The 26,078-nt window shown below is 42.3% G+C and overlaps 1 protein-coding gene across 1 annotated transcript in view; it reads left to right on the top strand.

Moving 5' to 3' along the window:
- TMEM163 (transmembrane protein 163) overlaps positions 1–26,078 on the top strand; it is a 239,318-nt gene that overhangs the window by 124,074 nt on the left and 89,166 nt on the right. The window contains exons 3-4 of the mRNA XM_030326471.1: positions 13,973–14,016; positions 15,391–15,482. Of these exons, the coding sequence (XP_030182331.1) occupies positions 13,973–14,016; positions 15,391–15,482 (136 nt within the window). The remainder of the gene's footprint in view (positions 1–13,972; positions 14,017–15,390; positions 15,483–26,078) is intronic.

Genomic DNA, 26,078 nt, shown 5'->3' with positions numbered 1-26,078 from the left:
ATCTTAAGTTTATTGGCTGTTTAAAGTCTTTTTGTGAAATTGCTAGCTCTTATCCTTTAGGCTCTTGGGGTATTTTTATTTTATTTTATTTTATTTTATTTTATTTTATTTTATTTTATTTTATTTTATTCTATTCTATTCTATTCTATTCTATTCTATTCTATTCTATTTTAATTTAATTTAATTTTTTGAAAAAAAGAGAGAGTGTGTGTACATGAACGGGAGAAGGGCAAAGAGAGAATGTTAAGTAGGTTCTATGTTGGGCACGGAGCCCAACATGGGGATCCAACTCAGAACTGTGAGATCATGACCTGAGCTGAAATCAAGAGTTGGCCACTCAACTAACTGAGCCACCCAGCACCCCCTCTTGCTTTTTTAAAATGCTGATTTGTAAGTGTTCCTTTCTTAAGAACTAAAGTATAATACACGTACAGAAGAATGCACAGATCAAAATGAGAGTTTGATGAATTTTCACAAAATGAATGTACCTGTGTAATGACCACTCACACTTACTCATCTTTTTACTTGAGAAGACCTTCTTCTGTCCCCTACCACTCACTACTCCCTATGCCAGAGGTAATCACATCTTGAATTCTACCACCATACGTTGCTTTGCCTGTTTTTTGAATGTTATACAAACAGAACCATAAATAGATCATCTGCTCAGTGAATGCTTTATTTTCCTTCCTTTCCCCTTGTCATTATTTGTCGGGATTCATACATGTAATTACAAGTAGCTGTATTTCATTTATTGTCACAATTGTCTACTATTCCATAGGATGAATATACCACCAGTTTATCCACTCTACGGTTGAACATTTGGATTGTTTCCAGTTTTGACAATTAGGAAATGTGCTGTGTGAACTATGCTGCTGTGAATGGTTTTGTAAGTGTCTTTTCATATCCATATATATATATATTTCTTTTGGGTATATATCTAGGAGTGGAATGGCTGCATCGTAGAGTGTGATAATTTTTTATAGATACTGGCAGCCAGTTTTCTAAAGCATTCATACCAATTTACATTTCCACCAGCAGTTTTTAAGAGTTCCAGTTGGAACACATCCTTGCTAGCATTTGAAATGGTCAGCCATTTTTCTTCTGTAGGGGTATCTCTTTGTGATTTTAATTTTCTTTTCCCTGGTTGCTAACGAAGTTGAGTATATTTTCATGTGTTTATTCATTATTTGTATATCATTTTTTTTTCATAAGAAGCCTGTTAAATCTTTTGCCCATTTTCCTTTTGGTTTGTTTTTCTTTTATTGATTTGTAAGGCTTCTTTACAATGGATACAGTCCATTGTTAGTTACTAGTATGTAAATATCTTCTTCCACTCTTTGGCTTGCTGTTTTGCTCTTTTAATGGGATCTTATAATGTAGTTTAATTTACTGATCTTTCCCTTTATGATTAATGTGTTTATGTCCTGTTTAAGAAATCTTGTCCTTCCCCCAAAGTTATGAAAATGTTCTCCTGTGTTATGAAATACATGTCTCAGATAGATATCTACTGTATTATTTTGTACTTATCATATATACCCACAGAACGTCTCCAGTTGTTTTTTGTGTATGGTGAGGTAGAGTCAATGTCTCAGTACCATTTGTTGAAAAGACCTTTCTTATCCCCAGTATACTTCAGCAGTGCCTTTGTTATAAATCAAGTGACCACATATATGTGGGTCTTATTTTGTTCTGTGGTCTTTTGGTTTATCCTTTTGCCAATACTGTTCTGTCTCAATTAGCAGAAGATTTTGAAATAAATCTTGATATCTGGTCGTGACTGTCTTCCAGGTTTTTTGGTTGTTGAGTATTATCTTAGCTATTCTTGACTCTTCAAGTTCCACTTAAACTTGAGAATCATCTTATTCTCTCACAAAAAACGTGCTAGCAGTTTGGTTGCTAATATCGAATTTTGTAGTCTATGAACATTGTATATCCCTCCATATATTTAGTCTTCCTTAACTTCTGTCTGTAATGTTTTATTATTTTTCTAGGCAGAGGTATTACACCATTTTCATTAGTTTCCCTCTAGATATTTGACTTTTTCTGTTCATTTTTTTCTTTTCTTTTTTTTTTAAACATTTATTTATTTTTGAGACAGAGAGAGACAGAGCATGAATGGGGGAGGGGCAGAAAGAGAGGGAGACACATAATCGGAAGCAGGCCCCAGGCTCTGAGCCATCAGCCCAGAGCCCGACGCGGGGCTTGAACTCACAGACCGCGAGATCGTGACCTGAGCGGAAGTCGGACGCTTAACCGACTGAGCCACCCAGGCGCCCCTGACTTTTTCTGTTCAAAATAGTATCTTTTTAGACTTGCATTTTCTCACTGTTGGTGACTAATATAGAAATAACTGGTTCTTGTGTGTTGATTTAGTGCCTGGTGGTTTTATGTATGCTGAATGCACATCTTAATCCTCTTTGCTTCTCTGATTCTGTCTGCCAGTTTGCCAGTACCTCACTGTTCAAAAACTGGGGCTTTATGGAGAGGTGGGCATGAAAGGAGCAGCATGCAGTTTTAATTTGAGTATCTTTTCCCAGGGTGCTTTACCTCTAATCTTGATAATCTACCTTGACAAGCATCTTGCTTCCTTGTGAGCAAGAGAAGACTGCGTGGTCCGCTGTGCAACCTCTGCTCTTCTCTTTGAAAATGCCATTGGTTTTCCAGCTGCTTGATACTTACACCAGTGGCTGTCTGAGCCCTTACTCCTTTAGTTTCACTTCCCTTTCTCTCTAGTGTGTGGATTATGGGGAAAAGGTTAAGGAGTGGCTCTGGATCAGGAGCCCCATCTAGTTACAACCAAACTTGTTATGCCTGTAAGTGGTAATTGTTTGGGCTATAGATAAGCTATAGCATCAAATTGTGGAAAACTCTGAGCTCTGCCTAAGATTAGATTCAGGTATATTATCAGCTCTCAACATCTTCCTCAGTATAATGTAAATTTTAATGTATTTGTAGATTTTCTTTGTAATTCGGGCTTCAAGGTTGACCATTGGCTAGTTTCTTTGATCATTATATTTTTTCTCTAGCATTCCATGCTTTGGTGGGTTTTGTAGAGGAGAGCGGTAGGAAGGGAGGAGACAGAAGGTCTTTATTCTATCAGGTTTGACTTTTATTCTCCAAGTGATAATGCTGATGATCTTCTAATGGCTTTGATTTAGTGCCATTGAGTAAATATTTATTCAGCACCATTTCATTAAGCCAAATTTTTGAAGTCTTATTTAGTGTACTCCTTTTCCCCATAATATGTTCTTTTTTTTTTTTTTTAATTTCTTTAGTAACTCTTTAAACCAAAGGGGTCCATTGTGTGGTTTTATGTGTCAGATGAAGGGCCGTCTTAGTGATCCTACAAGGATGACCTTAAGTGACAACATCTATGCTATTGCTAGCTCTCATTGCCCAGGACATTAGCTTTTGGTTCTGGTGTGAATTAATTATTGCATGTTAAATAAAAACCAGACATTACTATTAGGTTTAGGGATTACTCAAGCATTTATTTTTTTTTTAGTAAGAAATTACTATTTTTAAAAAATGCTAATTTGTTTTGAGGGGGAGAGAGAAAGACAGTGTGAGCGAACGCATGTGCATGAGTGGTGGGGAGAGGCAGAGAGGGGAGAGAGAATCCCAAGCAAGTTCTGTGCTGTCAGTGTGCAGCCGGACATGGGGCTTGATCTCACAGACTTTGAGATCATGACCTGAGCTGAAGTCAAGAGTCAGATGCTTAAGTGATTGAGCCACCTAGGTACCCTGCTCAGTAAACAATTATTGAGCACCAACTAGGTACTAGTGCTTTCACAGGCCCTGGGTATAGAGAGTTGAATACAATATAACCCCTGACTTAGGTTTTCATAAGCTGGTTGGGGAAGACAAGGATCATTTCTGTGTGGTACAAGATGAGGGCAGTAGAAGTGGGAGCCTTGGGTGGCAGAGGAGGAGTCCTGGGCCAAGTTAGATTCATTCTTCTACATGTTGGTGTCCAGTTTTCCAAGCACCATTTGCTAAAGAGACTGTCTTTTTTTCCACTGGATACTGTTTCCTGCTTTGTCAAAGATTAGTTGGCCATACATTTGTGGGTCCAATTTGGGTTCTTTATTCTATTCCATTGGTCTATGTGTCTGTTTTTGTGCCAATACCATACACTCTTGATGATTACGGCTTTGTGGTAGAGGCTTAAGTCTGGGATTGTGATGCCTCCTGTTTTGGTTTTCTTCTTCAGTATTACTTTGGCTATTTGGGGTCTTTTGTGTTTCCACACAAATTTTAGGATTGTGTGTTCTAGCTTTGAGAAGAATGCTAGTGCAATTTTGATTGGCATTGCATTGAATGTGTAGATTGCTTTGGGTACTATTGACATTTTAACAATATTTGTGCTTCTAATCCATGAGCAAGGGATACAGGAGTGCTGATGCATAGGGACACATGTACACCTAAGTTTATAGCAGCACTTTCAGCAATAGTCAAATTATGGAAAGAGCCTAAATGTCCATCAACTGATGAATGGATAAAGAAGATGTGGTTTATATATACAATGGAATACTACTTGGCAATGAGAAAGAATAAAATCGTGCTATTCGCAGCAATGTGGATGGAACTGGAGGGTGTCATGCTAAGTGAAATAAGTCAGTCAGACAAAGACAGATGGCATACTTTTTCAGTCATATGTGGATCTTGAGAAACTTAACAGAAGACCATGGGGGAAGGGAGGGGGAAAAATAGTTACAAACAGGGAGGAAGGGTGGCAAACCATAAGAGACTCTTGAAGAGAACAAATGGAGGGTTGATGGGGGGTGGGGGAGAGGGGAAAGTGGGTGATGGGCATTGAGGAGGGCACTCGTTGGGATGAGCACTGGGGGTGTTGTATGGAAGCCAATTTGACAATTACATTAAAAAATAAAAAAAAATTTAAAAATAAATAATGGGCTGTGAGTGAGCATTCAGGCTTGCATTTCCCAGCAACTGCACTCAGAACAGAAGGCTAGAGAAGACCCAACTGTGAGGGTTCTGTTTTGTAAAAATTTCCCCATCTCTGTTTTCTATTGAATGAATGCTTTATTTACTAGGTGAAAATAGCAGTGTTCTGTGATGAAGGGCTAGTTAGTGCATTCAGAGGCATATTTCATCAAATCGTTCAGCAAGTCACCGCGATATCCCCAGCTCATCGCAACAGTAGGCAGCATGTAGTAGATACTCAGTAAACATTTGTTTGTTAAATGAAAGAATAATTGGTGAGCTCAGGCTGTCCGTGTTGGTCTGGACAGGGTGGGTCGCAGGACAAGGTCTGAGTGTAGTCTGAGGATGCCCAAGCACACCCAGTGCTCACAGGCAACAGACTACTTTCTTGAAAGCCATGCTGGGATCACAGGGAACCACAGCACAGAGAGGAGTCAAATCACATGTAGTGGAAAATATGTAATTGATATTCAACAAGAACCCTGCTCCTATTATTTGTTCTGGTCAGTGAGGTCTTTGGAGTCCGTGTACCAACGGGTGAGGGAAGATGGTTCACTTGATTGAAGATAGTCCATAAATATTCATAAAAGTTAGGTAGCCAGGGCTTCAAGCAGCTTTCCCTCCTCTTCATTCCCTCTTCTTCGTAGAAGAAGCAAAGTGAAGGTGTGTGTGGTTGAGAAAACCAGCATGGCTCTTGGTTTTTTGTCCCTGAGCTGGTGCCTCCTGTGTGTGTGGTACTTCTGAGAACCTGTCTAAACTAGGTGTCTTCTGTTGAGTGGCGGTTGTCCTGCCTACATTCCGGTAACACTGACTCTAGTTCTGGAATGGGGGTCAGGTGTGTTTCATGTTACGCTAACTGAAGCAGGGTGAATATATTGTGTGTGTCGGAGGCAGTCAGGGTGCCCTGCTCTCCTTGGGGGGAAGACTCTCCTTGGGTTGTTTTCATTCTAATTTTTTTCATTTGTACTATTCTGTGCTAGTTCTTAGCTTTCTGGTTTTAGGGCTGTTCTTGCCCTTCCCATAGTCCTAGGTCTTTGCTATTTGCAAATGCTCCAAGTTCTCCTTGAAAGAATGGTCCTTATAGAGGCCAGTTTCTCCATTGTGCCCCATAAAGTGCTAACTGTCAATCCAATTGCTGACAGAATGGCTGCCTGGTAACACAGATGGGCCTCAATGTATTGAATCTGTGTTCCTGTCCGCCTTCTCTCTGAAGACTCAGTTCACAGCAAGCTGGAGCTAAGGAGAAGTTGTTGTTTCAATCAGTCAATCAATCAAGGAATCAATCTGAATGCTTTCATGTGTTTACGCACTGATATAGGTATGTAGGAGACATCAGGAAACAAAGCAGAAAAGCTTATGGACTTTGTAGTGCTTACATTCTAATGGGTCAAGGGGGGCATAATGGTATGCAATATTTATGAATAAGAAATCAGATAGTGGGGTAGAAGATAATATGTGCTCTGGTTAAAGAAAATGTAGAGCAAGATCAGGGGGAACTAAGATGTGGGAACTGGGGCAGGCTTCAGTATTAAATAGGGGGGCCAGGACAGGCCCAGGTGAGCTTTGGCCAGAGACCTGAAGGAATGGAGTGGGCCATTTGCATCCTGGGGTAGGAATGCTCTCTGCTAGAGCCCAGACCTGGCAGGAGGCCAGTGAGGAGGCCCCTGGGCTAGAAAGCAGTGAGCTGGTGTGGCTGTTGGGGGGGGGGGGGGGAGGTCAGTGCATGGGGATTTTGGCCTTTACATGGAGTACAACAAGCAGAACCACTCTGGCTGCATGTCATGGATGCAGGGGCAGAGGTACAGGCAGGGGGGATGGCTAGGAGAATATGAGGAGTCTAGGCAAGACATTTTTGCGGTTGCCCCCTCTTACAAACCTGAATGCAAATGTATCTTTCATTGTAAAGTGGCCCAGGCCACTATTAAATGACACTTGGACCTCCACAGCACTAGCACAAAGGCAATATTCTCCAACCTCTTCAAATCCTCTCTTGCTGTGGGTTACAGATGGTCTTGTGGGTATGTAATTGGGAGAGGGAACATCTGGCCACTTTCTATACATGACCACATACCTCTAGGTCATGTCAAAGAGAGAAGGAGAGTCTCACGGTTATCCCTGGGGTCTTGGCAAGGCTTTGCTTGTCTACAGGCTGACAGAGCCCAGGAACATAGGGGGAAGTGTCCATAGCAGGCCTGGGACTAACTAATGGGTCTCCATTCTGGGGAAGCTCTACAAAAATGATAAAGGCTTTAGAACCTAGTCCATGGTAGAGCTTGTTGTAAATTCCTACTGTAATTTACAGTAGGAAACACCAGAGGCTACTGTCCAAGCAGCACAATGACTGGCAGGCATTTTGCTGAGGACTGCAGATATGGAGATGATTCTACTGTCCTTTCCCTTAAGCTGCTCGTGGGCTGCATCTAAAGTCCCATAATCAAGTCTGCTGGGTCAGCTAGATAGCAGAGGTGGCCAGGCAGGTAAGGGAGGCCACCTGGGTCTGATGCTGCAGGAGAGGCAGGTGACCAAGAGCACATGCCCTGTCCAGCAATGCCCTCCCTGGGAGAAAGGGATAGATCACCCACACTGGCTGATCTCAGGTTTTCCAGAGAAGCCAAAAATCCAGGTCTTCTTCTTCTTTGTTTTAATTTGTGAAGTCTCCTGATTTAATTTTTTTTAAGGTTTATTTATTTTTGAGAGAGAGAGATGGAGTACAAGTGGGAGAGGGGCAGAGAGAGAGGGAGACACAGAATCTGAAGCAGGCTCCAGGCTCCAAGCTGTCAGCACAGAACCCAATGTGGGGCTCGAACCCACAGACAGTGAGATCATGACCTGAGCTAAAGTTGGACCCCCAACCAACTGAGCCACTCACGCGCCCCATGAAGTCTCCTGATTTTAAAATGGCAGTAGCCAACTCTAATATTTGAAGAGTACTATATAGGTCAAACAAAAACTTTCAAATTTCATCCTCAGGTGGCCCTTTTGCCAACTCTGGTCTAAACAGATAAAATACAAAGTCAAGTTGCTATGCTGCGACTGAGGAGGAGTAGTCTAATGGGCAAAGCAGTTTTGAGTTTTCAAACCACTTCTCCCTCTTTTCCGCCAGTGATAACTGAATTCAGCATCCTATCGCAGATGACTGTAGTCTAATCTGTGCGTGAGAGAGTCTGGAAGTTATTGGACGCTCTGTGGAAGTGAGTTGGAACGTAGATCAGTTAATTTTGACTCCTCTCAGCTCCACCTCTTCTGCCGTCTAGGCAGTAGCAAGCACGATGAAGGTGGTGATGGAAAGAATTCTCAAGTTGGGTTAATTATGAAGCTGTGGGTGAGGCGGTTGCCAGGTGTCTGAGTGACAGAGATGGTTTAATTAAAGTGGGATTGATTTATTAGCGCTTTACTGGCCACATAATTTAGCAACTCGGAGGTGTTACGGGGCCTGGGGTATTGCTAAAGAGTGCTAAGGCTCAAGATAATTATTGCCTTACTTAGGAGAGAATGACAGATGGGACCTCATTCTTGCCGTAAATCTAGCCTGCAATGGAAATGGCATTCTTTGTGTAACGTTGTTGAGGGGCTCTCTGGCTCAGACCACAGTTGCCTTGCTGGTGCTCCCACCTCTCTGTGCATTTCCAAGGCACTTTGAACCTCCACACCCCTCTCTCAAGCTTGGGGCTTATTCAACTGCATGATTTGCATTTGGCTTTGCCCTAACAATGGGTTGCCTGGGTCTGCTCCGTTTCCCAGCTGTCTTTCTGTTTGAATTTTGAGTTTTCAGTCTGATGGACTTTCTGGCCCATGTGTGACTTAGTCGAGGAAGGTCTTTAACCAGACCTGTATAAATATTTATTTAAGACTTCTGTTGTCTGTGTGCTTCTGGGAGTGTAGCTGTTATTACCCCTTCGACACAGAAATGAAAGTAGAGTGTAGGACAAGAGAAAACCTGGGAGACAGGAGGTTCCATGGACAGAGAGGGACATTTTACTTATGTGCTACACCCTGGCTCACCTGACCCTGATGTGTGCTTCTGCAAACTCTCGGGGGCATTAGCAGTCCACTCAGGTAGGTGATTTAGCTCAGAGAAATGGATTTCAGAAACTGAGCTGTAATGAAGACATGTATGATAGTACGTTTTCCTGTTAGCCAGAAGCCCTGCAGCCTGCCCCCCAGTGTACATCATAAATCTGATTTCTGCTCTTCTGTTTTAGATCTTTGGCTATATTGTTAGGCGTTGGGTAATTTTCCCCCCCAATAAAATGGATTTCCTTTTTCTAATTTGAATGGCCATGTATGATGGTTGTAGAAAAATGTGGAAAATACAAAAAAAAATTGATAGGAAAGAAATCCATTCAAATATCCCCACCCACCAAAGACTGACCACTATCACCATTTGAGCTTTTTTCTAGTTGTTTGCAATGCATCTTAAAAACATGGTTGTACTGTAAAGCTAGTTATACACACGTATTACCCTTCTACCTCATATTTTTGTTCAAACAATAAGGAAATCTATTATTTCACATAACTTTCCTCCACTCCTTCTTGCATCAGGCAAAATGGCCTCACACATACCAGACATTCTATTTCAGGGCCTTTGCACTGACCCTTCTTGTTAGCTGGAAGGTTCTTCTTCTAGGTGATTTCATGGCTCACTCCCTCACCTCCTCCACGTCTTTGCTCAAATGTCATCTTTGCAGTGAAGCCTCTTCCGACCTCCCCATTAAGTTTTCACCTGTGCTAGCCAGATGCCTCCTGACATAGGCCCATCCTTTTTCATGGCACCCAGTGTTGATGACACCTATCATGCCACCTATGTGTTTATTATCAATATCATTATTCTAACTAATGTGCTCATAGAAGCATTAACTAAATGTACTTTTTGTCAACATTTTGAAATACCTTACATGTAGCTTAATTTTTTAATGGACTGTACTTTAATCATCACCCTGTTACTGGACTTTTAAATTGCATCCAGTGTTTTGATCTTATAAATTACATAAACCTATGATGAACCTTTTGTGTATAAAGTGTTTTTCCATATCTTTTTTTAAAATATGTTTTTATTTTTGAGAGAGAGAGGAAGAGAGTGCACGAGTTGGGGAGGGGCAAAGAGAGAGGGAGACACAGAATATGAAGTAGGCTCCAGGCTCTCCACTGTCAGTACAGAGCCCAACGTGGGGCTTGAACTTGTGAACCACGAGATCATGACCTGAGCTGAAGTCGGATGCTTAACCGACTGAACCACCCAGGGACCCCATAACGTGTTTTTCCATTTCTTAGTCATTAACAGAGATTCTTGGACATGGGATTACTGAACAAGGTAAATTGTATTCAGACTCATGGCTGCAAGTGGTACAAACTCAACTCAAGCTGGCTCAAGCAAATTAAAGGAAATTACCAGCTGACATATTTGAAAAATACAGGGGTAGACTTCAGTTGGGGCTGATTCCAGAGGTTCAATGCATGTTATCAGGGATCTGATATCCTTCATATCTGCTTTCCTTTGTGTTGGCTTCATTCTAAGTCAGCTTCTCCCCATTTAGGACAAAATTGCTACCTGTTGCCCCTGTTTTCGTGCTGCCAACTATACAGTCCCATATTGGAAAGACATCCCCTTCCCAGTATTTTTGGCACAAACTCTGGACAGGTTCTCGCTGGCTCACATTGAATTGTGCCCCTCTTGAATCTTTACCTTTGGCTGTGGGACAAGGGTATATGAGAGTGGAGCTGATGATGTCATCCAACACAAACCACACACACTGAAGATAAGGACGTAGCTCTCCCCAGGGGAGACTCAGGGTGCTCTTATCTCAATGGGGAATGGATGTGGGGAAGGTCCCAAAACTATAGATTTTCATTTTACTTAGGAACATTTTAGGAACTTTGTGCCTTCATAGGGGAGGAAAAAAAGGCACGGAAAATGAAGGGAGTCCAGTCACATCCTAAGCATGCGTGTTTGGATGTGCGAGGCCAGCCCAATCAGATGGTGGTCTACTGCTGCTCTCTCCAGGGAAAGGGAGGCAGGAGTGAAGGGGGAAACACAGGCCTCGGCTCCCTGGGGAATGAGGCTCCAGTGGCCTGTGATTGCATGCCTCGTCGGCTGTTGGCGGCCACTGGCTCCCAGAGTGCATGTTTAAATTATGAGCAGTGGAGACAAGTTCTAAATGTGAGGAGCAGAAGTGTTCTGGAAAATTTCCCTAGGGTGTTCTGATAGCAATGCTCTCCGGATGAATTTAGAGGCTCCTGACACTAGGGCACTCCATTCCAGAGCAGCAGTGGTGTTTGTCATGCAGGCCCCGCACTGCCAGCTGACAGCCTCAGCAGCTTCTGTGGCCCTTGCCTTGACCCAGAGCAATCTTCGTAAGAGAGCTCTGCTTCACGGCAGCCCCACTGCCTTCTCTCTGTGCCTCTTGCCAGCTGGCAGCATAATTTTGAGGTCGAAAGGGTCCTTATCTGTCATCCACTGTTGAATGTGCACCTGCCTTCAAGGTATTGCTAGACTTTTGTTGGACCTGTGGTGGCTTTCAGCTACCCTCAGCCAAGTATGATTGTGGCTCTGGGGGCACCTGCTCTGTAATCCCTACCTTGGTGGTCAGTCATCTTGGCTCTGGTCTGCTGTTCTCCAAGTGGGAACTGCCCACAAAGGGAAGCTGTCAGAGCCAAGGCCCTGTGGAGGGCCCCTCAGTGTACCCCAGATTCCCCACACAATTTAGCATTATCTCCCTTTGCAGCTTATCAGGGAGATCAGATGGAGCCAATTTATAAGTAAATGATACATGTTAGTCCTTCCCTTCTGTGAAGGACTCTGGTTAACCTGAAGCTCTTAGTCAAACTTTCCTTGGTGCACGGAGGATAGAATAATATTAATATTCCACTTGTGCTCTAAGTTATTCATCCCCTGGGCAAGCTTGAAGTACTCACCCAGTCAGAACTTTCCATATGATTCTGAGAAGGTTTGAAATCATAGACACTGACTCCAGCTCAATCAGGGAAACCCCTCATCAATGGCCATCTCCTTTGTGGGATTCCAGAGTCTCTAAGGTAAAGTTCCTTGAGTTTGTCAACATAATCAACTGGGTGTACACCTCTTTGAAATCTGTAATCCACTGTGTAAATGTGTGGTCTTACTGAATAGCTGATTAAAGCTTTTTACAGTAACCAGTAACAGTTTACCTCTTGGGAAAGCAGGCAGTCTTCTGGGGTGGCAAATGTGGTACTTTATCCATTGTGCCCTCCATTCCATGGTGCCCAGGGCAGACAGTGATGGGTGGGGACAGTGCGGGAGCTCTTCTTTATCTGCTGTGTATATTGAGCATCTGGGCAAGATGTTAGTAGGAGCTAAAAAGGTTTCCACTGCTGATGAACAAGTAATCCACAAAAAGCACAGAGCCAAGATACTGTAAAAACAGGCTGTAAAGTAAACAAAACAAAACAAAACAACAACAACCCAATACTTGTTTCTGTGAAATTTTATGAAGCTTAACAAGTTACCGAGAACTTGGTGCAAGTCAGGCTTAGCGTCCTCTAGTGTATCTTGGTGCTCAGTGCAATTCCTCAAGGGATCTCCTGCTATATTTGCTCATGTCAATGTGGCCTGCGAGTTGAGTTCTTTGGGAAGAGCCAGAGCCCCTTTGCATCACCACGGCTGTGTTGCCCACAAAAGCTACACCCCATCACTGCTCACAGCTGGCTCTGCCCTTCTCCTTATGCCCAGGAACAACGCAGGGATAATGACGCAGCTCATTGCAAGAGCCAGAGATGGTTGGGAATTGAATGAATTACATTGGTCTTACACAGCCTGAGGGCTGGAGTGTAGCTGACTCCCTGGAAAGGCTTGGAAATGTGAAGAAGCCAGAGGTTCTCTTGCCCCAGAATTGTATTTACCCTATGTTTGTCTCTCCACTCCTTGGTGTTTATAGCAAATGATGGCCAACTCCACTTCTGTGTTCTTAGGTTTCAATTCTCACAACATTAATCAACCATCTAGATTCTCTCTTGGTCTCAATTCTTAATTCACAGAAAATGAAGTATGCTTGGTTCACATTGGGTCAGATGACCCCATAAAAGCTGGGGGCAGGGGCACAAAGCACAATATGGCTGTCCAGGGCCCATTCCTGGATGTTATGGGGAAGACAGAGAATGGGGCCATGTGGTGAGCTGAGTTGGGGCTCAAAGGGTATGGACCTCCATGCCCCACACCTACGCCTCACTTACTCCATGAGTCAATGTTTTTCATACCTGTGCCTGGGACAATCTACTTCAAACCTTTGCTGACCCACTGGGTAGGGTTTTATTCTTTGTTGGAGGGTGGACGTATGCTTGATAATATGGCTTTAAGTCAAACTGAGAACAACAGTCTTTGAAGCTGGACATGGGCACAGAACAGATCACAGAATTAGACACACCACTCAGTTGACTTTCCCCCCAAAAAGGTAGATACATTTTTGAACATGGAGAAATGTCCTTATTACAACTTGTAGACATCTCTTATTTGTAGACGTCTCTTATTTAAGATCATTTGCTATGGTTTTTCCAAACTGTTTTCTTGACGCCTACACTGGATTTTCAGCTCTGATGGGAAAGAGATTTCTCTGAACTGTGTTAGCAGTGGCATGTGTGTGTAGATACCTCAACTAATTACCTGATGATGGGAACATTGTGGATAGTGGCACTTTTACCCTGGCAGTTTCATGTGGTTCCCAGCTCTCTGTTCCCAAGTGCTAAAGTCTCAAAGTCTCAGCAGCCATTTGATTGACAGGTGCTTGGGCATTTTCATTCTGAAGCCAGCCCTTTTGTGCTAGAGGATGCAGTGGGAAGGGTTGCTGTTGCCAGTGGAGTCCACAATCTTTTCACCTTCACTTTACTTTTTTCAGTTCATAGGGTTGACAAGTACAGTTAATTTTTAACTTAATGCTCTTGGAACTTTTCCACTGATATTTAAAAGGCCCTATCAACTATATTAATATACTCATAAATGAGAGAAAATATCCATGAGGTCTTAAAATATGCTGAATAATATTTTCTTTCTTTTTAGCTGTCTCCGTTATGAGGTACAGCGCCTCTGCTTTTGGGTTTGCAGTAAGTAACCTGAAATGTACTTTTATGAAGTTTTGCACGTTTTTCCTGAGCCCACAAATCTCACTCTAGGCTGGCAGTTCAGAGGGTGGTTAGCTGAAGAGAGCTTAGCGTGACAAACCTTTTATGGAAATAGCTTCTATAAAAAAAAAAAAACAACTACAATTTTGAAGGAAACAACAATGATACTCAACACATCTCCAGAACAGATTAGGGGACCTCATTTTCCACACCTGGTTGAGAGGATGGTTTTAGCCTGTTTTTCTCCCTCAAGGTTGTAGGTTTGAAAGTGGGTACACACTGGAGTGAAGCATTTACTGGTACAGGCAGAGGTGTTGGGGTTAGGATTGGGGCTGCTGGCACTAGACAAGTCAGTCTGTAGCCCCATTAGGAGTAACCTGGGTCCTGAACCTGTTTCCTGATGGGAATTGGTCAGAGAAAACAGGTCTCAGATGTTTTATAGGCTAGGCATGTTGCAAGCTTGGGTGTAGTTTCCCCACATTCCTTCAAGACAGTGCTAGTGCTTGGAGTTTTCCAGCTGAAAAGTGAGATGTGGTGCAGTGACTCATCTGGAGAGCTCCAACATCCTCCTATGTAGCTTTAGGGTTTCCTGTACCTGAGGGCATGTGTTCCTGTTCCCAAACCCACTTCTGCCCTTTGATGTGAGAACTTAAAGTTTTGGAGGTTGTAGATTGTTTTCAGAATCTTTTGAAAGGTATGGACAGTCTCTCCAAAAAAATGCCCCCCCCACACCCACCCCTCCCTTTTATCCCCTTTCTTCTGTCTCTGTCCCTCACACATTCACTCATTCATTCAAACAAGAACATTGAATTTTGTATACAATTCTGAAATGTTAGATTTCCCAGAATCCTTGGGGTATCTCACCCTGAACCTTACTCTCAGTCTCATCCTTGAACCTTATGTAGAACAATCGCATCGAGAGCCGGAAACATAGAATCCTTATCCTGAATCTTTTACTTGGGATGTAGGGGAAAGTGCTGCAATTATTTGTCTGCTGGGGGATATGGGTCAGAACAGTACAACTCTCCCCATATCTCCCTGTATCTCCAGAGCGCTAGAAGCTGGGGCCCAGGAAGCAGAGCCCACTGCACCACAGAGTGTGCTTTCTCAGTCCGTGGGAGCAGTGGGAGGTCTGAGGAGAAGCTATGGCACTGCCACCAGGCCGGCATGTCGGGTGACCTCAGCTCCATATGCCCAGGACCCAACATGAGGATGATGAGTAGCTTATATCATGATGATGTGAAGCTTCTTTGCTCTGAGATCACTGGCTCAGATTCCAAGCCTTTGTGTCTTGTGTCTTCACCGTCATGCCTTTTTCACGCTGGAAAACACTAATGCCATGTCTCCTTCTCCTAGTTTGATGCCATCCTCGACGTCCTGTCATCGGCGATTGTCCTGTGGCGTTACAGCAATGCTGCCGCTGTACACTCTGCCCATAGGGAGTACATGTAAGTGGATTTTTATCTTGTCCCAGGCTGCCGAACCCTTGCAAAGGAAGGCCATGTAATTAGGCTGTCAGCATAACTCACCTTGCAACTTTGGTTCCAGGGATGAGAATGAGGACCCAAGTTTACTTTGAGCATGCCTGCTGTGATATCAGCCGTATGATAGGCACCTTCTGGGATGGTCACAGAGATGGGACATCCTTTTATAATTCTCCCTGTCCTCTGCTCTAGAGTCTGGAGTGAATGTATGCTCATTTGTCTGTCCTTCTGTCCATCTATCCATCGATCTACCTATGCTTCAATCCATCCATTCTTCCATCCTCTTTCTCTATGTGTTTTTGGAATCTTTGTTCTCTGGAATTTTCATGCTTTTTTTTTCTTTATAAGTAAGATGACTTTTCCACTGTAATTTATGGGAGATATCTTGAGGGTGTTCTAGATTACCCTACTGGTCTTACATTCCTCTATTAGAGGGTGTGGCTTCTCCCAATCTCTACATCCTGTGCGTGATGGTTTTGTCTTTGAGGAATTTGAGTTTGTGACCATAAAACACATCTTTTCCAACTTGCATCTCTTTATTCCATTTTAAATCTCCAGGCTGATAGCACAGGTTCCAGAGTTAGATATCTTGGCTTTGAATCTTAGCTTACCACTTGCTAGCTCTGTGACCATAGGAAGTTGCTAACTGTTCTATGCCTTGTTTCCTCATCTAGAAAAGCAGAAAAACTACAATAACTCCTTCACAGAGATATTGTATATATTATATATGTATAATATAATGTAATATATGTTATATATATATATTAGAACAGTGTGTATATGTGTATATGTATGTATATATGTCTGTATATATCTATATATATAATAGATATATATCTTATATCTATTATATATATAGATATATATCTTATATCTATATATATATATTATATATATAGATATATATCTTATATCTATATATATAGATAGATAGATATCTTATATCTATCTATATATATATATAAGTTTGGCATGTAGTTCAGGAAACCTTAGCTGCCATCTTTATTATTAGGTAATTATTAAGGGGGCTCCCCTGAGACTGAGCCACCACTAGTCATTTACCCCACCTCTGTACTTTTGGAAAATTTAATACAAATGAGTAAATGTTATCCACAGTGTGATTTGTGTGGTGCCCAGACAGAAGGTTCTCTTGATGAGGATGCTGTGTCATACTTAAATGTATGAATGTTGAGATACAAACGTTAGGTGTTAGGGGACTCTGGTAGTAATATATCTAGGGTTGCATATGCCAAATGGAAAGCTTTTGAAAGATGATGCTATAGCTGATTCACAAATGAGAACGCATTTTATTTCATTGTTGGCTTTAGGTAGAGCATAGAAACTTCTTTTAAGTATTACATATTTATTTAAATGTACATTAGCTCTTTTAACAAATATGAAGTATCGAATGTGTGATGCCCCAGATGATATTGTTCAGGATAAAGTTGATTTTTTTGAGTCAACTTATGGTTGAAAAACTTAAGAGAACAATTGTAGTAAATTGATTTTGTGAAATTTCAAATTATGGTACTATAATGATCAAAGTTGAATTAACAGTGGTCCAGCCAAAGGAGCAGCCAGTGCAACAACCCAAGTGGTTGCTGGCTATGATTTGAGGAATACAGTGAGAACAATCTAGAAATATGCTCACGTTTTAAGAGTTAGTCCTGTCTCTCTCCGAGGATGATATGTTCTTTGGTTCTATAGTTGTACTGTCTGGTGCAACAGCTGCTGGTGGCTATTCTGGCACTTAGGTGTAGCTGGTCTGAACTAAGAGGTGTTGTAAGTATAAAATACACACTACATCCCAAAGACTTAGTAAAAAAAATTAAACATTTTATTCATAACTTTAAAAATATTGATTATATGTTGATATAAGAATATTTTGGATATGGGGCTCCTGGCTGCCTCAGTTGGTAGAGCGTTCAACTCTTGAGCTTGGGGTGGGGGGGGTGTGAGTTCAGGTTCCATGTTGGGTGTAGAGGTTACTTAAAAGTTAAAATTAAAAAAAATTTTTTTTTAATGATGTTTATTTATTTTTGAGAGAGACAGAGCACAAGCAGGGGAGGGGCAGAGAGAGAGGGAGACACAGAATCTGAAATAGGCTGTAGGTTCTGACCTGTCAGCACAGAGCTGGATGCGGACCTTGAACCCATGAACTGTGAGAGCATGGCCTGAGCCGAAGTTGGATGCTCAACTGACTGAGCCACGCAGGCACCCCCAAATCTTTTTTTTTTTAAAGAATATTTTGGATAGATTGGATTAAACTATTATAATTAATTTTACTTGCTTCTGTTTCTTTTTTCTAATGTGGCTTTTAAAAAATTTTAATTACTTATGTGGCTTATATTATAATTCTTTTGGGCCTTGACCTCAAAAGAGAAAGCTCTTCCCTCTCTGTTTTTTCTTACTTTAGAAATAATAATCCAGAATTTGATTTGCGATTCCAGAAGGAATTGAGTTCAGTGTTACTCAATTTCTCTCTTCTAATTTGCTCTTTTAAATCTGATTTCCTTTATGCTGAAATGAGTTTCTTACGTATTAGTCACAAATCTACAAATTATTGTAGCTTTTCCATAGAGTCAGGATCTCTTTGAGCATTTGCCAGGTGGCCTTGAGTTTTCCAAGATGAAAAGACTGATGACAAGAAATGTGTTTTGGTTTTCAGTGATTGCAAAATAGGTACCATTACAAAAATGTATATCTCTCATGATACCCCAAAGGCAAAAATTCCGAGTAGTTGCTTTGATAATTCCCAGATGATAGTTCATGCAATGATGCCAGTGAATTTATTTGGAGATTCTTAAATGTAGGGATTAAAACAATATCCCACAATCCATTGTATTGTTGGCTTTAGTTTAAAGTTTTAATCTCTGCCTCATCCCATGTAAATTAAAAATTCATGGAATCACTGCCAGATGAGAAACTGATGTTTGCGTATTAATGGGCATGAATGAATTATGAGAGGCATAGCTAGAAAAACCACTGGTTTTCAGTTGCTGGAGGATAATAAATGAGGAAATACCCAACTGGTCCTTAGTTAATTCCTCTAATTTGTCCTACTTTGACTCTAAGCTTCAGAGAGAATCTTGAGCTTGGAATTGCCAGTACAAGGAGCAGTGGGACCTTTGTCAGCCTTGCTGCCTGATACTGTGTGTGCTGGCTGGGTGCTTGATGCCCAGCGGAAGAGAGGATGCCTTTAGCATCACCATAGGGTGTAGCCCTCAATCGTTTTGTTTTGCACTCTTTTTTATTGTGGTAAAAAACACTACCACTGGATTTACCATCTTAAACATTTTAAGTGTGTGGTTTAGTAGTATTAAATATATTCATTTTACGGTTGTGAGCTCCTTCATCATGCAAAGCTGAAACTTCATACTTACTAAACAGCTTCCCTTTTCCCTCTCCCCCAGCCCTTTGCAGCCATAATTCTACTTTGTTTCTATGCATTTGATTACTGTAGGTACCTCACATAAGTACAATCATAAGCTATTTGTTTTGTGACTGGCTTCTTTCACTAAATGTAATGGCCATGGCAAGATTAACAAATGGCCCTCATGGTTGAGAAATCTTGCTTAGGTAGACAGTCCTAGGTGTGGGGCACTGATCTGAGAATGAGATGCTCAAACCCAGCATTTCACAGGCGGTTTGCCTACTGGTGTGAATTTAGGCTGGGAATGGGTGGCTGATGTCAGGCAAGAACAAAAGGTCAGGGACGTACGTTCCACCAGGTGTTGGCCAGGTGCTCCATCTGGGATTGAAGCAATGGTTGCAGAGTTGGGGAGGAGATGAAGGCGGTGAGGCAGGTGTTGTTTCCATCAGCCGGGAAAGGAGAGGGACCAGGTGGTTGGGGCTAATGGCAAGGAGGCATCCTGGGTGGTTTAGCCTGAGACTGACTGGGAGCATGGAAGGGAAAAAGCCAGAGGACTGGTTTGTAATTCACCGTGAGGCACATAGGCTGCGAGTATGTGGATGAGAGAGAACACACTGCCTCTGCTTCCAAGGTGGGGGAGGCAGCTTCCTCAGGGAGCAACCAGGTTTTTCTTAGGCCAACTGGTGAGAGCAAGAGTCAGAAAAGAGTCTGAGGATGTGGAGAGTGGGATAGGATGAACGTGTTTTGGGGAAGGAAGGGTGCAGGGCCACACAGGGGGACACAGAGGAGCGTGGCTAGAAGAGTAGGGTGGTGACGGTTGTCCTGGTGACAGTAGATTGCTCTGAAGCCACTAAAAGAATGAAGCACTATGTGTACATGTGCATTGTGATGTCCAAGTGTCATTAAGTGAAGAAAGCATAGAGCAAAACAGCGTTTAGGGTCTCTTCTCATTTGTTTTAACAAAAGAGGTTTGCATCCACACACACTGTTTAGGCATATAAAAAAAAATCTCTACAAGGATATAAAGGAGACTGGCAGCAAGATATCCTCAGGGAGGGGGACTGGGGACAGAAGAAAGAGAGGAGATGCTCTTTATATCCTTTAGACCAGAGCTGTCCAGCAGAAGTCTCTACAATAACGGACATGTTCTATAGCTGCACTGTGCAGTATCATCAAGCCATTACCCACATGTGGCCATTGACCATTTGCTATGTGGCTACATTTTTAACTTTATTTAATTTAAATTAATTGAACCATAAATAGTCACATGTGGCTGGTGGCTACTGTATTGGACAGTACCTCTTTAGGTAGCTCGATCATTTTTAATACATTTTTTAATTAAAATTTTTTTTTAACTTTTAAAATTTACTTTGAGAGGGACAGAGAGACTACGTGCAAGCTGGGAAGGGACAGAGAGAGGGAGAGAGGGAATCCCAATCCTGATAGTGCAGAGCTCAATGCAGGGCTCAAATTCATGAATATCATGACCTGAGCCGAAATCAAGAGTCAGATGCTTAACCGACTGAGCCAACCAGGCGCCCCTAATCCATTTTTTTAAAAACAAAGTTGTTACTAAATCAAAGTCCAGGGGACTTGGAAATGAGAGAAAGGTAGGGGAGGAAGGAGGTGCTGGAGGAGGTGGGTGTGGGAGAAATTAGTGTAGGAGGAACCTGGCATGGCCAAATGACACAGGGCATTTCGCGCCTGTCTCAGCCATTGTCAGCCTTGTGTACTATGTAAGGCCGTAGGAAGTACAGCTTCCTGCTGCCATCAGCTGTGGAGGGCCATCAGGATGCTTGCCATGGAAGGTACAGCTTGACGCTCATTGGAGGCCTCTGACATTTTGCATGATTTCAACACAGGTGGGAGGCCCGTGAACACTCCCCAGTCCCAGCTGTCTCCTTGGGCCATTCGTCAGCTTGCTGAGATGGAGAGGTGGAGGCAGATGGGAGGCTGTTCACCTTTACAGGCTTGAACTTCTGCAACACTGAGGCAAAAACACAACCTGGGAGGCTATTCACTTGTTCCAAATGTACCTCCACATGGCATGATGCTCAGCAGCATATTGGAAAGCAAATTTGAGAGCTCTGGGGTAGATATTCTTAGAGAGGCATAAATCCTGGTGTGTCTCTTCATGTGAAATAAATGGGGCACGCCGGTTCTCACCCATGCAGGGTCCTTGCTCTGTCTTCCCCCCCCGCCCCCAATCTGCTGAGCCAAATGCCTTGGCCTGAAAACTACCAGTCGACAGGATAGCTTTTGATGACTGGTTTCAGCAACATTCTTGCTGCTTTTGGAAACAGCTCTGGAAATTGAAAAAGAAAAGGAACTGATTCAGTCAAGAAATAGCATATCGGCAATTTGCTTTTGGTGTCTGATCTAAGAGGACTGCAAAGGCCAGGAGTTATACCAGGAACATAGTGAAGTAGTACCGTGCCTCCCTCCCCCTCTTTGCACAGAGCATTCGGTCTGTGCCTAAATCAGGGGCTTTGGGAGAGTGAACCATCTTTCCTCCACACTTTTCTAGTGCTCTTAACATTACCAAGCTCTTGAGTGTATTTTGAGTTAAAATACACTCAAGAGCAGAACGTGAACTGGAAGAATAAATAATTTCAGAGAGTCCCTCAACAGCTGATGAGAGCCAGTGTAGAAGGTAGAGAGCCTTGATAGTGGGACCTGAGCTCACATGCCTTGACCAGTTTGGATTTGGTCTTGCCTGAAGGCAAAGAGAGTTGCCATGGGAAGTTCCACAGTCATGGGAAGTTCTATGAAACCTGCCATGACACAGGCATGATATTAATGGGTTGTGGTGCTGTGGGCAGGATGTGTTAGAGAAAGAAGTGTAGGCTTCCTTAGTCTACTATGGGTAGAAATGTGTCCCCCAAAAGATACTGAAATCCTAATCCCCACTGCTACAGAATGTGACGTTTTGGGAAATAGGGTCTTTGCAGATACAACTAAGTGAGATGAGGTCCTAATCCCATTTGACTGGAGTCCTTATAGGAAGAGGAGAAGATACACCAAGACAGAAGCACATGTGACAGCAGGGGCAGTGTTCAGAGTCCTGTATCTACAAGCCAAGGAACTCCAAGGATAGTTGGCAAACGCCAATAGCTCAAGGAAGCAAGGAGGGATTCCACCCTACAGGTTTCAGAGGGAGCGTGGGCCCACTGCCAACACCTTGATTTTGAACTTCCAGCTTCCAGAACTGTGAGAGAGTAAATTTCTTTTATTTAAGCCCCTAAGTTTGTGGTCCTTGGTTACAGCAGCCACTGGAAAACTGCTGCTGTCCCCGAGAAGAGTCTTCTATCAGACCTGCACTCAACTGCTCTGTGACCTTGAGTGACGCACGAATTTTTCGAAACCTCAGTTACCTCCTCTGTGAAAGGGGGTGGGCTGTGACAACTACCAAATGGTGTTGTGGTGAAGATAAGACACGATACTGAATGTGACATGAGTATGTGCTCAAAAAATGTTAGATCACTTATTTTCCATCCTTGGAGTTTTGAAAATGTTTTTTCAATAGTCATACTGGGATACTTTGAAATTACACTTTTGTTTTAATTTCCTTTGAACAGTATAGAACAAAGGACTGCAAGGAAAAAAAAATCTAAAAACCCAGACATATACTCGCATATTGAGAAAGTTGCTTTTGACCTAGGGACATGGGGTAATAGTGTAGTGAGTTAAAAAAAAAAAGATTATTATTGCTTGATTTCCTGATTTCATTTCTTCATCCCACCCCTAAAACAAATCTCATCTGTGTGGAGCACAACAAAGTAATATATGATTTTTGTAAAAAGTTAAGGTGATTCATACAGGTACAAAGGACATAGCAATTGTCAGAGAGCCTTCCAGGGAGAACCATAGCTAAAGTTTAGTTGTGTATTGTGTTGGTGTGTGCGCATACATCTTTTTTTTTCCTACATACATAGAGATAATCTATATATACCCTTATGCAAACTGGTTTTTCTCTACTTACCACCATGTTTTGGACATTTTCCCATCTTTGGATAAATAGAGGTATGTTATTTTTTGAAAGCTATTCAGTATTCTGTGCATGGATTTAACATATTTTGTTAAGTACTTTTCTACTGAAGATGCAGGTTGTTTCCAGCTTCTTGGGGCTAGAAGCAACCTGAAATAACTGTCCTTACACGTTCGTATTGTAATGCTTGCCTTCTTATTTCTTGAGGATAAATTACTAGAAGTCTGGGTCGAAGAATATGCTTATAGTTCTGATGCCCAGTGTGAAACTGTTCTCCAAGTAGGTCATACAAATTTACATTCGCACCAGTATGGGTGAGAATGTCTGTTGACTCACCTTTACCAGCACTAAGTGTTACCATTCTTTTTGAGCTGAGCTACTTGTCCAGGTGAGAAATCGAATTCTCCACGTTAAGGTGCACATGTTTAGTTATCAGGCTGAGCATATTCTCAGATTTGTTTTGGCATTTGTATTTCTTTTGGGAACTGGGTTGCCAGAATTTCAGATGGGAATGAGGATCCTTTTGTTTCCTTTTTGAACCATTTCCCAGACACAGGCTATAGAACTTAGGTGACAAAGAAAGTACAACTTAATAACTGATCAGATCCTTCCTGCCTTGCCCCTCCCAACCCCACCCCCACCATATTCTTTTTTTGCAGTGCCATGGTTTTTTTTTTTTTCTTTCACAGATCTAAATACCTGCATTAATTTATGTATTGGTATATTTGTTGAGTGTCTATTGCCCTCAGAAGACTTTAAGCTCACAAGGGCAAGGGTATTCCTTAAGTGTCTTAATCTTTTAACCTTCTTCCACCTGGCATTTACTAGTTGCTCATTTAAAGAGATGCAGAATGAAAGATTGAATCATGGGAGCTCTTCATCTTATGTAAAGTTTCAATAACTTTTATTAAGATGGTAAGTATTTATTCAACACCTCCTGTGTGTTGGGTATCATGCTGGGCTTTGCGTTAGGCAGAGGTATTATTTGACACCTGGTAGAGAAGGGAAATAGTGTTTCTGAAGGCTCATGGCTGGTAATGGATACAACTGGGGTTTGAACCTACCTTCTGCTTGCTCTGAAATTTCCTTGTAATCATTATGCAACACTGCCTCTTCAAATGATCGTTTGTGTGTCTTTGTTTTACCAGTTTTTCATTCCAGCTCCTTCCCCTGCCCTACCCCCCAACCCTTCCTCCTGGAAATGCCCTTTCTTAGCAATTTGCTGCAAGCCAGATTTAATTGTAAGGGAGAAGAAAAGTGGTACGGATGCAGAAGGATTAAGAGCTATAAAAAAATACCACTGAAAATTCAGTCCTGGGCTTGGGTTCTAACTCTGGTAGGTAGGGAAATGGTTGGCTGCTGGCCAGACATAGATAAACTGCTAGGGCAGTCTAGGGGCAGGATGCCATGCCCAGGAGCAGCTGTCGTGTCTTGGTCCCTTGGCAAATGGCTGCTGTGACAAGTACCATGGCCCTCCTGTGTCTCAAAGGTCTTAGAAATGAAGATTATTTGTCTTAGCTGCAGCCTGGACTTCTTGCATGCTCTTTGAAGCTTTGGTTCTTATTTTCACGCCAAGTTGGCAGCTGCGTAGGGCCTACTGGATCCTGGGCCAAGGGCTCTGTGGGTTTGTTGTGAAGGAGCAGGAACACACCTTTGTCCGTGGCTGTGGCCTCTCCTTTGGCACCCACTGTTGGAACAAGGCATTTGTTGAGTGGAGAGGGTTCCATCTCCAAGGACACCAGGGCCCAACACTGTGAATGGGCCCGGCCCCTTCACCTGAGGATGGTCACTGTTTGGAAACCTGAGCCTGGAAGTCACCATATTTGTCATTTCTCCATCTTCCACTCTGGTCCCTGTGCTTTGTGGTGAACAGATTTAATTCAGGAACCTTCCTTGAAGTGGGGAGGTTTAAGATAGACAGGTGAGAAAGGGGTCATTCTCTTTTTGTGACCACTTTTGGTGGTGGGAGATTTCGGCAGGCTCTTTGCCTTCTCTCAGTGGTCCTATTTTCAGAGGACAGGTCTGTGGACTTGGTTACTCCATAGTCATCTTTGAAGTTTCAGGGTCAGAGTTTTTCAGGGCACATTTCTTCTCCCTTTGGTCTCCAGATCTTTTCCTGTGTGTTAGCTGTTGAACATTATAATTCAATTTAACTGTGTGTAGTACCATTGACTACTGATGAACACCAACTCTTGGTGCTGGTTATGGCTTGATGACTACTTTCTTCTTTATTACAGCTTGCATTTTCTGAAAAATATTTTATAAGGTACATATGCTATTTTTGTAATCCTATCAAAGATACTTTTTCCTTTTGGGGGAATATAAAAAGCAAGCCAATCTGGGAACAAGGAATAAAACTCTCACTCATCTCCTTGATGTTTATGCTGCCTTCCTTTGATTATCCTACTGGGTGCTATTGTACTCAACATCAGCACCACCGGGTGCTTTTACATATGATTACTCCTCTTCTGAAGGGACCTGCCACAGTGTATGCAGCCTTCCTTGGGCAAGGATGTCTATGAAATGATGGAATTTTTCATATGGAATTTTCCATTTTCATGGAATTATGGTGATTTTTTTCTCCCCATCTCCTGCCTTTCTCTAAATAGTTGCACCCTTTGAGTTTTTAGTCATCTGGGTTTTACCAGCGTCTCCCTGTATCAGGATTCAGCCTACTCATATCACTAAGTAGAAGGCATCTACAGGAATATTTGAGTTGTTTGGTTTTTTTTTTAGTTTGTTTGTTTTTTGCCTACCTCATAAAATTGTTAGGAGAAACAAATGAGATAATATAAGTAAGTTGCCTGGCACAGCATTTGACAAATAGTAGGTATCTTATAAACGGGGGTTATTTTTAATAGTAGATTGGCCAGGAAAAATAGAGATAAGGGTGTTTTGATTTTAAATGTTTATTTAGTTATTTTGAGGGGGGGGGGGAGGGGCAGAGGGAGGGAGAGAAAGAATCTTAACCAGGCTCTCTACTCAGTGTAGAACCTGATGCAGGACTTGATCTCATGACCCTGGGATCATGATCCGAACCAAAATTAAGAGACACTCAACCGACTGAGCAACCCAGGTGCCCCTAACCATGTTTTTTAAAAATAACTTTATTAAAATATAATTCACACAGCCTGCAACTCATGCATTTAAAGTGTATAAGTCAATGGTTTTTAATATTCATAGCATTGATCAAAACATT

This window comes from Lynx canadensis, chromosome C1 (genome assembly GCF_007474595.2).
Source record: "Lynx canadensis isolate LIC74 chromosome C1, mLynCan4.pri.v2, whole genome shotgun sequence".
Classification (NCBI taxonomy): Eukaryota; Metazoa; Chordata; class Mammalia; order Carnivora; family Felidae; genus Lynx; species Lynx canadensis.
The sequence above is the reverse complement of the archived record's forward strand: the minus strand, read 5'-3'. Positions and strand labels throughout refer to the sequence as shown.